This window comes from Myripristis murdjan, chromosome 2, assembly GCF_902150065.1.
Source record: "Myripristis murdjan chromosome 2, fMyrMur1.1, whole genome shotgun sequence".
NCBI classification, from domain to species: Eukaryota; Metazoa; Chordata; class Actinopteri; order Holocentriformes; family Holocentridae; genus Myripristis; species Myripristis murdjan.
In genome coordinates this window covers 3,209,758-3,223,241 of record NC_043981.1, presented here as the reverse complement: position 1 = coordinate 3,223,241, position 13,484 = coordinate 3,209,758, and the positions used below count along the sequence as shown (strand labels likewise).

Below are 13,484 nucleotides of genomic sequence, written 5' to 3'. Positions count from 1 at the left end.
ATCTTAAAGCTTTTCTCAGTCAACAGACTTTTACAGGCAAAATAGCTCTTTCTTTTAGAATTTTATGAATTTGGGACATTAAACATAAATCTTCCCTGTCACCACCAGGAGCAGAACAAGGTAAAGATTTTTTTTTTTTTTTTTTTTTAACTATTTTATTGGTATTTTCCGCTAGAAATATTTTTGTCGCTAGTTTCCTACAAGCACAAGGCTAAATCTAGTTATGCCCATAGGAGCTGAATGATTCAATTCGACTGATATGCTGCCTTCAATGTCCCACATAGCTAACTTCGTACCTCTTATGTTGTAGATAGCGTTTTTGGTCGGACGAAAAAATAAAACGTACCCCGAAACCATGTTTCTTTGCTATGAATCAAGTACTATAACTACATGATGAAAAAATGGGATATGATCGATGTTTTCATCATCTTGTTAATTTTCTAGTATTTTGCATTTTATTGAGTTGCCCTAGTAAGTTAAAGGTGGAAGTTTTATTTTTTCCGACAATAAGGGAAGGCACCACGTGTTAACCTTTGTGTCCGGAAACGGAAGCGGGCCCGCTCGGCTTTCGCTGCAACAGAACGAGTCAGTTAGCAGAACACATTTATATATCTGATACATTTATATGTCTATATAACCATGGCTCTGGAATCAAGAATCACACAGGAGGAAATCAAGAAAGAACCAGAGAAGCCAATTGACAGAGAAAAGGTAAGCAGCGGGTTTAAATTTTGATTTTAACGTTGATGACCGGCGCTCGGAGCAGTGCTAAGCTCACTAGTCTGCTAGCCAGCGAGGCTAACAGCCTAGAGACTTTTGGTGTGTAAAACAAACTCCAAAACGCAATTTTTAGTCGGATATCTGTGCTGTTGCATTGCATGTTAAGCTACAGACCACGTGGGCAATTACAGACACACCAAAAATAAATAAATGGAAAAGTAAATCGTTAGCCACTGAAACGCGCTAATCATAGTTATTATTGAGGTTACATTTCAACTCGTCAACAGTGTTCACTTCAGTTGCTAGTAGCTACCCAAACTGCTGTGGACATTGGGAAAGATGTAACCTAGCCTTGAGAGCAAGCATCGACACTGTTTTGAACTCTGATCAAAAATATGATAAAACATTTGCTCTAACACCTACCGCTCTTTGTTGAATGGACAAATGGTCACACCAAACTCCATTCAGAAATTGTGCATTTGCTGTTGTGGTCCTTGCTACTAAATGTATAAATTGGATTGATCATCACTTGAAAAATAAGTGGCTCTTAATGTGTCGAACAAATACCGAAATGAAGAATGGACCCAGTGCTTTGTGAAACGTTACAAGTTTTGTTTTCCTACTTGTGTCCCCTCGGTGGTCTGCAGACGACATTAAATCAACAGAATGTGAATGGAATTTGGTGCGATGTCTACATGAGGGCGTACAAAAAGAATTGTATAAGTAAGAGAGCGGAGCATTCTTATTAAACAGCGCTCATTGGGGCTGGGCATTGTCAACAGCTTCACAAGAGGATAGGTATCACGATACAGAGGGATAAACATCACAATACACACCGATATTGACTACTGACCATGTCCCACAGAGAATTTAGTGCAACAACTATTTATTATTAACTGTATATCGGTAAGTAAAATAAAATATTCTGTTTTTTGACGCAGAGTTTTTGTAAGGAAATTATTATTTTGTTTTAACTTAAAATGGCCTTTTTGTTTACTCTTATGCCTTGGTGATAACAATGCATATTTATTTGGCTTAAAGTGCACGTCCTGCATTCAACATGACTACGGTTGAAATCCTGACTGTGTGGCATTTGCAAAAACCCCAAAAACTAACAGTGTATTCAGTGTATGCTGCCACCTATTGGCTTTTTATGCATTGTGCAATGAGTGCCTTTATTTTTAAAGACTGGTGTCAAGGCACCTGCTGCTGTGTTGATACTGGACCATCTGTATCCATACAGGAATCAGCATGGAGTTTGCCATGATATATTGCCATACAGATTTTTCTTTTTTGCACAAGCCTGGCACTCATTTCAAAATTCTGTGACAGATATTTCAAGTGAACAGTCAAGCTTTTAGTTTAAATAAGTCAGTAGTACTGGTTGTGTGTATGAGGGAGTACACACTGGTAACTTGGTGGCTTTCTAGATCCTGTGTTGCTGAATCTCAGCTGGCTCAGTCAGTGTTCTAAATAATGCATTGTAGCTGAATTATTTGCAGATACGAGCTGCTTCTGTGTGCAGAATTAAGACATGTGAAATTGATTTCTTCACTAAAACTGGCTTTAAACTAGCAGAAAACTTGTCAGTCAATCCTCTGTTTGACCTGTCTGTTCTGTTCTGGTGTGTACACGTGTGTTTGTTTGTGCTGCAGACTTGCCCCCTACTGCTGCGGGTCTTCACCACCAACAGCGGCCGACACCACAGAGTGGATGAGTTTGCCAGGGGAAACGTCCCTTCTAGTGAACTTCAGATATACACATGGTAAGATCACTAACACACCAGCAAGCCCCAAGGCCCATCTGCTTTTGCAAATGCTAGAAGAATACTCTCACTAGCTGAGTTATTTATTGATTTTTTATTTGGATTATGATGAATTAAAACGGGAAAAGCTGAATACTGCTTTAAGTAGTTCAGGCTATATAAAATTAACTAATATCAAATAATAATAATAATAATAATATGAAAATAACAGTAGCAACAAAATGATTGATTCGGTACATGTTTTCTCTTGTGTTTTCTTTCTGACAGTTTTTCATTCAGAAAGTCCCTTTATTCCCTTCAACCCTGTTGATGGAGACAGCCTCTTTGAATGTCACAACTTAATGATGTCTTTTTTTTTATCATCTCTTTACAGTGACTTAGATTTTGTTTGCTTTTACTCTTCAATTAGTAATTCTTTGTTGGTGATGTCAGAATGGCAGCCATCACAAAACTCAAGTAACCTTCAAATAACTGCCTGAAAGCTGAACCAAAAGCAATGGTGATGTTGTGGCCGCTGTTTTCCTGAAAGGTATGACTGTAGAATTAGGCATAGGCAGCCTGTGTCTGACTGTGTGTGTGTGTGTGTCCTAGGATGGATGCAACTCTGAAGGAGCTGACCAGTTTGGTGAAGGAGGTATATCCAGAGGCCAGGAAAAAGGGGACACATTTCAGCTTTGCCATAGTTTACCCTGACCCCAAGAGGCAGGTCTACAGGTCGGTATCACACTGAGTGCTCAACAGAGCGTGTTCCAGTTACAGAAAAAGCCACTAGCCAGTGGGACAGAGTTAGCCTGGCTTCAGACCCTCAAGTTGGTAGGGTCAGACATAATTTTTGAAGTTGCACCAGAGCACATTTCACTTGTTGAAAGTTGCTTTGTCATCATAAGTTGACATTGTTGATCTGTGCTGACTGTGACCATCGTCGTTATTGGCTAAAACATGAGCGCCTCTCTTGTCCACGCAGAGTGAAAGACATCGGCAGTACCGTATCTGGCAGGAAGGGGGCAGACGACTCCATGACACTTCAGTCTCAGCGCTTCCAGATTGGAGATTATCTGGACATCGCCATCACACCACCTAACAGAGCCCCGCCCCTCAGCACACGCATGAGACCCTTCTGAACACACACACACACTCACACTCACAAATACATACAACACATCCCAATCTGTGTGACTTTTTTTTTTTAAACACATTTTTTTTCTGATGCTACATTTGACTTCCTTGCCTCGTTTTATAAAATGTGACGTGTAATAAAGTTGTTTTTTGTTTTTTTCCAATCACTTGCCTGGTCTTCTTAATGTTAGTTGTGGTTTGTTTCTTTGAATAATTTGTATGACTCATTCTATTAAGATGGAAAGTTTGATTGGAATTTGCTAGCATGAACAACTCGCCATCTCAAATTTAAGGTGAATTCTTTGCAGTCTGGTCTGCATACTTCAAAAAAAAAAAAAAAAAGAGTTTCATAATAATGCCAAGGTCCGTTTTGCCCCGTGGTCAGTTTTTCTTGACAAGAACATGATGTTTAACCCTATTAGCCTGTGAGCTCATCGGTAAAATTAGATAATGTACAACAACAGGCCTACTAATCTCCTGATAACCAAATCATAACACACAATCAAATACATTATTCTTTCTATAATGTTTCCATTCACCTCACCCTAAATGTCACATCTCAGCGACTCTAGACCTATTACAGAAAATTTCCACTTTCCCCAGTTAGCAATTGTTGGGACTGCTTATGCATGTTGAGTTTATTATAGTCTGTCTGACCTTAAAATAAGACAACATAGTTCAGTTGGTCCAAAGGAAATTGAAGCTGGTTTGGTAAGCTGAAAATATACATCTTTTAAGTAGTGCACAAGTGATTAGAGTAAAAAAAAAATGTCTGAAGAAACAGCAGGCTATTGTTGAAGCAATAGCCATTATTATGTGCTTGCCTTGAAAAGGCAACACATCTTATTATCTTGCATATTTCTTATTTTTATTATTATATTTTATTATTCCACTCTTTTTCGGCGCGCTACTCCTCCTACAGCTTTGGTTTTAGGCCCACACAATGAATTGGGAAAATGTGTGGCCCCATTGGGAGAAGTGTGCTATTACTTTTATAAGGAATCCGACCCACGGAATTCTCAAAATTCCAATTTTCCTGAAAATTCCGGCCATCCGAAATGAATGGCCAAAACTTCAGAAGGCTCCAGGGCCCAGAGCTTTTGACCTGCATCCACGCATCAAATACGAAAAATGTGCATCTTGTGGAGATGAAGAGGTGTGTCAATTTTCAAACCGATCAGACTTTGCAATTTTTCATAATTCACGATTTAAATCACGATTTTGCCCTCATAGAAAAATAATGGGAAATCGGCAGACACTCATGCATTTTCAAAGCCTCACAGCTCCCTCATTCTTTGGCTCACAGACTCCATTCAAAGCTTAAATGACTCAGCAGATGTTCAACTTTATGTGTGTCATCTTCAATTTTTCATGTCTGCTTTAGTTTGGCATAAAACACAGTTTAAGTTTGGAGTTATTTTTGAGCCGCCTCTGACTTTTGAATGAGTGTGTATTGCGTGAGCTAGAGTGGCATTCCTGAGGGCTAGAGTGGAGCAGCCCTTAAAATTCGCCTAAAACTTTTGTCTTTAACTTGCTCTCCTGGCCACAATTTTCACTCCACATGCATAATTTTTTGGAAAGTAGTAGGAAAACTAGTTCTGCTTTGAAAAATGTAAATACAAAAGCAAAGTAGCTTCAACTTTTTAAACTGTGACCCTTAACGAGGCAGGAGTGCCAGCTCTCTCCCCCATAGACTCCCATTATATCTGGAATGCAAAGTCTCAGGAGAGAAGCAGAAAGACACACTTTTCCAACTCGCTCTAGGGTGGGCATTTTTGGGAGTTGGAAAATAATTTTGACACAGTTTGAAAGCCCAAAGCCTTACCTTTCTCATGGTACATTTTATTTTCTGCTCGGACTTACTATCATTGCCAAAAAAGCATTTGTTTGACCACTACTTTTAGGTGATTTTTCACAGAAGCAGCACTGTCACTCATGCTGTGTGCTTCATAGAGCCTCTTTTCTGGCTCCGCCCACACAAGCCCCAGTAGCACAGTGGATAGTGTCTCTGCCTGCCATGCAGGAGACCAGGGTTCAACTCCCCGCCTGGGCAAGAGCAACAACACTACACAGCCCACAAACAGCATAGGGCTGGCGGTTTAGCGCATGTCCAGGCGCTCGCAAGGCAAGCACATCAAAGTTTCTTCAGAAACTTTATAAAGTCTAGTTGGAAATAATGTTTTATTGCCTGAATGTTGACATAATTCAGCTTAAAGGACCATACCACTAATTTTGAATGCTTAGCTCAAGTTACAGGCACAGCATTTAACCAAAATAACTTAACTTTCAAATTTCGATTTTTAAAATCGGCCCGTTGCTTACCTGGGGACTATTTTCCTTGGCGGATGGAGCGTTTCACTCCGCCTAATTTCAAGTCATCGAAACACAACTGTGCTGCTGCTTGTAGGGAAAATTATTGTGGACGACTTTATTATGGTGATGGAATACTGGCGTGAAAAAAGTTTGACGTCTCTGAGAGTTCATGTTCATATCGTAGTGGAATGAATGGAAACCAGTGGCTGGATAAAAGGGAGGAGAAATCCCTCATGCAGACACACCTAGCGCCTTTGGTTTGTTAGGTCACGGCCCTTTAAGGAGAGGCCAGGTGGGAAGGAAACGTGGGAAACTCCGAGCTGTCAAGTGAGGGCGGACCGGGCTTGGCTTCAGGCAAAAGGAAACTCACAGGTAACTCGAGTTTGCATCTTTTAAGTCATAAAACCTTAATGTTACGTATTCAAAATGAGCCCTGAGCTGAGGCTTCTCTGTTAGCTTAGCGGAATCAAATGTAAAACGCCACGTTATAGCCGGTTGTCACAAGTTAAGTAGCCTAAGTTGGCTAATTCAGTAAAACATGCTAATTAATTAACCTAAGTTGGCTAATTCAGTAAAACATGATAATTTAGTAACATAAATTGTTTAATTCAGCAAAACATGCCACTTAATTAACCTAAGCTGGCTAATTCAGTAAAACATGTCAGTCTTGCATTGATCCAGAGTCGAGTCAAAAGTCAACATAGTCCCATCAGTGTAATATCACCATTTGAACGCACGGGGGCAGCGCAGTTCTGTGACTGCGTCAGATCTCAGCCCGGTGAGAGAATTTCATCCTAAACCCCATTAATAATTTGGCGGTGGAACGTTTCCTGGCAATTCCAAGGGCCATTGCCTGACAGGGCCCCACAAAAATAGGTTATACTAATATCAAATTATTAAACCATCATCGAGTAAATATATTTATTTTTGTTTTCATGGGGCCCAAAATTACTGGCGATGCCCATGCCTGGCATATCAACAAACACACACACACACACACACACACACACACCCACACACACACACACACACAAAGACATGACTTGAGACGTTTTTTAATTGGTACAGTCTAGTGGTACATTCGATATATAAATGATCCACAATGCTTAATTTTGTAGCTTAAAAAAGGTCCATGTGGGATTCTGAGGCTAGCCAATTTTAGAAGAAATTTAAACGCACGCTGATTTGAACGTGTGTTTTCACCAATTCATGAAGTAAACAATGATTGAAAGATGATTGAAAAGTGATAGTGAGGTGGAAAAAAAAATAATTTTTGAATGCATGATGGGGTTAAAAGGCACCAACCACCTTTGCCAAAACATGATCGGCTCTATGTCTTTTTTTATTAGATTTTTTTTTTTTTTTTTTTTTTTTTTTTAGCTTTATAGCATTAGTTGTATGTCCCTGTGTTTGTTTATCTGTCTGTCTCCCTGTCTATCATTCATTAATTACCTAAGGGTTTTACTTTTCAGTTCACTCCACCTTAGTTTTAGTCTGTTTATTTTCACAGTGGCATTGGTGTAGTGAACGGGTGCAGTCAAAGCAGTGGATAACACAGTAGTCCACTGGCAATATATATCTCAAGTCATATCGGAAAATATGATTACTTTCTGTTTTATCTGCTGCTATCTATTGAGTAGGAAGGATCACTGACAAAATGTCTTAACAATGTAATGTAATGTTCGCCATAGGATTTGTCTGCTAGTATGTCACAGATACATGTTCTTGTTATGAGAATGGTTTACCCAAGCCAGATGGAAGATTCCTCTTTGTGGTTAATTTACAAGCGTGATGGAATAACATCACAAGTTACTCTGCTAGAACAGTATGATGAAGCTGACATGGTGGTCAGTGAAACCAGCAGTATTCAAGTGTGCTAATCAAGTGATCAAACTTGTGCTGCCAGTAGGTAGGGAAAAAATCGATTCACTTAAGTATCACAATTCTTTCTTTTTTTCGATTTTGTTAATAGATTTAAATTTTTTTTTTTATTTTAAAGGTTTTACATTTGAAAGGTAAAGATATTGGTGTCAGCGCGAAAATAGACAACCTAAGGAATCCATTGGTCATGCTAAGTTGTCAGCAAGGGGACTCAATATCGCTCCAAAGATAGGCAACATTTTGGAGAAGGAAAAACTGGTATGGTTATTTTCAAAGGGGTTCCTTGACCACTGACCTTGAGATAACTGAATGAAAATGGGTTCTCTGGGCATGGCTCTCCCCTTTGCAGACATGCCCACATTATGCTAATCCCATGCAGTTTGGCCCACAAACCCTGCAGTACAAATGTGTTCTTTTGGCCTGTTGTAAAATGATGTATTTGTGCAGACTGGGGCCTAAACAGTCTTGGAGTTGCATAACTTCGGTCTGACAGGAAAGCTGAGACTCTTGTAGATTCAATAAACCACATTTGATTAATGTGTGATTTTGTTAGCCCCCACAGGAGCCACTTCATTGTAGTGAGACCGTTTTTTCTTAAACATGATATCACTGTATAAAATGACCCATCGTGACATATAAAATAATCACAGCCTCATGAAACTTCACATCCACAAACTAGAGAATGATTCAAAAATTGCATCACAATATTGAATCACAATACTTGTAGAATCACAATACATATTGACTTGGCACCCAAGTGTCACGATAGTATCGAATCTGGAGATAAACATATCGTCCCAGCCCTTCCTACCAGCATTCACACACTGCGTAGCTATGCCCCAGTGTGCATCCTATATTCGGCTGGCTCAGTGGGGATTTTTGGGAGCCCATTCAGTTTCATTTTCATTTTTGATTCCACACACAAAGTAATAAAACCACAGACTTATACAAAGTCATAGAAGGTTGAGTGTTGCATTTTTATTTTCTATATGCATTTTTTATCGTTTTTTTGTTGTGCTTGTTCAGTTCATGCAAAGCAATAGTTGTCAAGGGGCGTTTACTTGCACTGCAACTAAATGCTCATATGTTGTGAGTTGCGAGTTCTTGTTGTGCACTTTCATTAGGCAGTGCACAAGCCTTTTTTGCCTTGAAGTCAGCACTCTTGCGTGTTTTACTTCCATGTGGTCTGGATATCCCCTCGGTCCTGACAGTAAGCCGGGCTGTTAGAAGTGTCACATTGCGGCGCATGTGGGACTTGCCTCAGTCTTTATTTAGCTTGGCATAGAAGCACGTCACAAGATCTCTGTACATATGACTAAGGGCATGCTTCTCTATTGTCCAAAGCATTGAAAGGAGCCACTGTTGGGGAATTGGTAATTGGACAGGGAATTGGACATATTAACTTTGATTGTTGTACCAAGTGTCATCAGGTGTTTGCGTGCGTGTGTGTGTGTGTGTGTGTGTGTGTGTTAGATGATAGCCAGTGATGTGTTAACACACACAAAGCTATGGCGTCTTGTTGATGAACATCATAAGGCTGCCACCTTGAACAAAAACCCATATAATTTATATTTACAAAAGCCCTTATATATCCTTTTTCTCTCTTAATAGGCCCTGCTATCACAAATCCCTGTGTTCACAATGTGAACAACATGACCAGCAAGTTACCACAAGTCAGTTTATTTCCTAGAGAGCTGAGCAGACAGGGAAATTTGGAACAGCAGCCAGTTGGGTTTCCACACACCCTTGTTCCACATGCTGATGTGCTTTCATTCCATTAAAGTTTTATTTGATAGGACTAGAATTAAGATTTCAAAAACAGTGCTAAATGAACCATTGCATCCCTTCTTAGGGCTGATGGTAAGCTCACAACTGAGAAATATTATGAAGTGCTGACTTACGTCCATCAATGCAATTCCTTTGCCAGTAAAGTGGATTAGTCCTGATCTTTGACCCCAAGTGGATCAGAGTTTAACCTGCATTTCACATGGATTTTTGACAAGGGTCATTCTGCTGCTCCTTAAGCATGGGTTTAACTAATACGAGGTAGGCTAGTTCTCAAAGGTGTAATATGCACACTGCACACAGTGGATATTAAAAGTCCATCTCCTATTTTTTATAGGATTTACAGCTTTGAAAGCATTTTGAATATATTGTCCAAAAAGTTTTGTTTTATAACCTTGATTCATAAAATTAACCCTCCTATTATCTTAGTGGTCAATTTGGCCTCATTCAGTGTTTAACATCTCTAAATACTTGATTGACATCGTTTTATTGCTTCATATTTCATGAATTTTCCTGATTTAATGTGGACAAGTGGCTAAACATGAAATTAACATGATAATGTGTTTTCAAAGGTCTGGACATGTTTTGTACATATCGGTGTTTCTCTGGGGTCAGTTTGACCCCAGGCTGTTTTAGCTGTATAAAACATCTATGAAAAATTAACATTTTACAAACATTTGCTTTAGTTGCTTTGTAGGACACTGAAGAACTATATCATGGCATTTATCCAAAAACAAACAAACAAAAAATCTGCCCTAACCAAGGCCCTAACCAAACATAACCATACCTGTAGTAGTGTGAGAACCAGTCCACTTCATATAACATTTGGGAGGGAAAAATGATCTGGAGGCTTAAATTGCTGGAGTCTGTTTGACCTCAATTAGCAATCATTTAGTAAATTAGTTTGTAAATTTGGAAAAGAGGCTAATGTAAAAAAAAATATCGTTAAGCATTAAGGGCAAAAAAGCAAATAGCAGCTGTATATCAAAGAAATGGCCAGAATCAATTATTTAAATGTATCTTTTGTTGTTTGTTTGAAATATCTGCAGACAATGTAAAGTGTAGTCATTGTAAACTATGTCAATACACAGTCTTTGCATATGGGCAAATGGGATGAGGTGCAAACATGAGCAATAGAATGAAATGTATCAAATGGAACAGAAAGCATCTCCAGTAGGTTCTAGTGACTTCCCTGCCCCGATCACCAGTCTTTCTCCAAAAGAAGACGGTTTCTGCTGTGCTTTGTGACCACCGATCCAAAACTGCCTCTGTTGTCATGGTGATCTCTCTGCAACTGTGATGAAGTGAACTGTGACTTACAGTACATGGTAGCTGTATGAGCCTTATATAGACATGCTCTAAACAACACATATACAACTTGGATTTCTAAAATGCCTACCATTGATTGATTTGTGTGTGTGTGTGTGTGTGTGTGAGGGAGTGACAGTCAATTTAATTCAAGTTTGGTGCTGGAGCTAAACTCTGAACAAGTGAGTTTGTTGAAGTGAAAAATCCTGTTTATTTCTAAAATACCCAGTGTCATGTAAATTTAAAGAACCAGATCAGTGATTTTACATGCATAGCATAATATCTACAAAATACACTACTCACAAAAAGTTAGGGATATTCGGCTTTCGGGTGAAATTTCAGGATGAACCTAAAATGCATTATAACCTTTACAGGTGAACTTAATGTGACCTTCTGTAAACTTTTGAATGCACATGTCCAACTGTTCAATGTTTCAGTACTTTTTGCACAAGTTGCTGTTCTCTAACAAGGAGCTTAACGGCAAAATTCACATCAGGTGTTTGATACTCCAGCTCATCGAGGTCGTATCATTAGGGAACGGCTGCTGGAGACTGGGGTACCTCAAATGGAGTGGCCTGCACTTTCTCAGACCTGAATCCCATAGAAAACCTACGGGATCAGCTGAGTCGCCGTGTAGAGGCTCGGAGCTCTGTACCCCAGAACCTCAATGTCCTGAGGGCCGCCCTTCAAGAAGAGTGGGATGCCATGCCTCAGCAGACAATAAGTCGACTTGTGAACAGCATGAGACGTCGTTGTCAAGCTGTAATTGATGCTCAAGGGCACATGACAAGTTATTGACACTGACATTTTTTGTTGTGGTATATCCACCACTGTTGTTGGCTTTTGTTTCAAGAAACTGTTTGAGATGAGGAAATCACCAGTGTATGCTTCTACTTAAATGCCCTACTTTCATGATATAATATCACTGTAGTGTGAACATTTTATATTTTCCATAAATTTCACCCAAAAGCCATATATCCCTAACTTTTTGTGAGTAGTGTATATAAACTTCAGGGCCTGAATTTCAATGCAAGATTTCTGGTATTGTGAATAAATTCATTCATTGAAATCTAGCAGTTACTATGCAGGAAATTCCCACACACATTTATAGCTCCGTACAATGTTCAGCCAGCATGTGCACTGTTTTATTGACAATGGATTTAATCAATCAGAAATGCCTATTTAGCTGCCAGTAGTCAATGTTTTTTTTTTCTTTCCAAAAGGGCAGAAAAACACTGCCATGGTGAATTCTCAAGTGTGTGTACATGTACATGCACCAATAAACCTTTATTTGTCTCTTGCATGCAGTGTTATTTTAAGTCTTTGTCTGTAGTGTCCCATGCATTTACAATTTGATGCGTCTTCTACGTAGCAGCGCTACGGCTGCACAGTTTACCAGGGTCGGGCAGAACAGATCATGCTGTTAGACCTCAGTGGAACAAACTATAATTCCATAAGCCCCTCGTTAAACAAAGGATGTTTTGTGTAATATTGATAGCATCTTGTTTGGCGCAGGAGTTCAGAGTAGCCTACGACAGCATCCATCGACCACCTTTTTATTCAGCGCAATGACCGCACATTCACATGGCACAATGTACTGGGCCAGGCCTGGAAAACTGCCTTGTATTATTAACATCTGTCTATACCACAAAGCAATGAACTACATTTTCATCCAGGCCTCATTAACAGGTTACACAAAATGTATGTGGCTTTGCTGCATTATCTTGACATGTTTGGTCAGTATGTTGTCATTTGGATTTTGATTATGCACTGTAAAATCTTAACTACCCCACATGATCTTCAGAATGGTTTGTTGCAGTGTAAAATGTGGAGAAATTATTGCAAATGGGCCAGACAATCAAAATCATTATATATCTTGAAAAAATGATCATTGTTATAGAAATGGAGAGAAAGGAAATGAAACAATAAAACTAATGAACATTAGGATTTGATGAAATGAGATCAGTCCTCTCTGGCACACTGTGATGCCAGATTGTGACGTCATGACTTGGTGATGACAGCGCAAAGACACCAAGACACAAACTGTCAACATGTCATTAAGGGTTCCATAAGCAGCTCTGACACAGAGGAGCAACATCTTGCTCTGTTCTGTCAGTAACATGAGCAAAAACCACAAATCCTGTTGGGCCTGTGAGGAGGTCGGGTCTGAGCTAGAGGCTGAGGCTGCCCCCCATCCAGAGGCTGAGGCTACCCCCCATCCAGAGGCTGAGGCTGCCCCCCAGCCAGAGGCTGAGGCTGCCCCCCAGCCAGAGGCTGAGGCTGCCCCCCAGCCAGAGGCTGCCCCCTCAAGGTTCCGCTCTGTGTTCCGACGTCGTAGAAGGACCAGACAAGATTTTGGTGTACAGTGCAGCGACAATGATGATCTCAAAAGAGATGTTGGCACACAGCACTCCGACGATGATGATGTCAAACGAGATGTCGGCACCACGTTTGGACCGTGCAAATTGTCCTTCTCATGCCCAAACCTGTCTGAGATAGCCGAGTCTGCCGGACCCTCATCCAAGAGGGAGGCAGAGGAGCGTGTCAACAAGCACAGGTCAAAACCGTTTTCAAGTTGGCTTCACCTTCCAGAGGA

General features: G+C 40.0%; 1 protein-coding gene across 1 annotated transcript; it reads left to right on the top strand.

The window, feature by feature from the left end:
• The first annotated feature begins 525 nt into the window (after positions 1-525).
• On the top strand, positions 526-3,768 carry sap18 (Sin3A-associated protein). The gene is made up of 4 exons (XM_030068859.1): positions 526-711; positions 2,376-2,485; positions 3,077-3,199; positions 3,450-3,768. Exons 1-4 carry the CDS (start codon positions 640-642, stop codon positions 3,604-3,606), a joined length of 462 nt encoding a protein of 153 aa, XP_029924719.1. The 5' UTR covers positions 526-639; the 3' UTR covers positions 3,607-3,768.
• The last annotated feature ends 9,716 nt before the right edge of the window (positions 3,769-13,484 follow it).

Excerpts from the sequence above, each read along its gene's own strand:
- sap18 (XM_030068859.1), top strand. The coding sequence starts at position 640 with ATGGCTCTGGAATCAAGAATCACACAGGAGGAAATCAAGAAAGAACCA. Across the intron at positions 712-2,375 it reads AGCCAATTGACAGAGAAAAG|ACTTGCCCCCTACTGCTGCG; the intron begins GTAAGCAGCGGG and ends TTTGTGCTGCAG. Across the intron at positions 2,486-3,076 it reads GAACTTCAGATATACACATG|GATGGATGCAACTCTGAAGG; the intron begins GTAAGATCACTA and ends TGTGTGTCCTAG.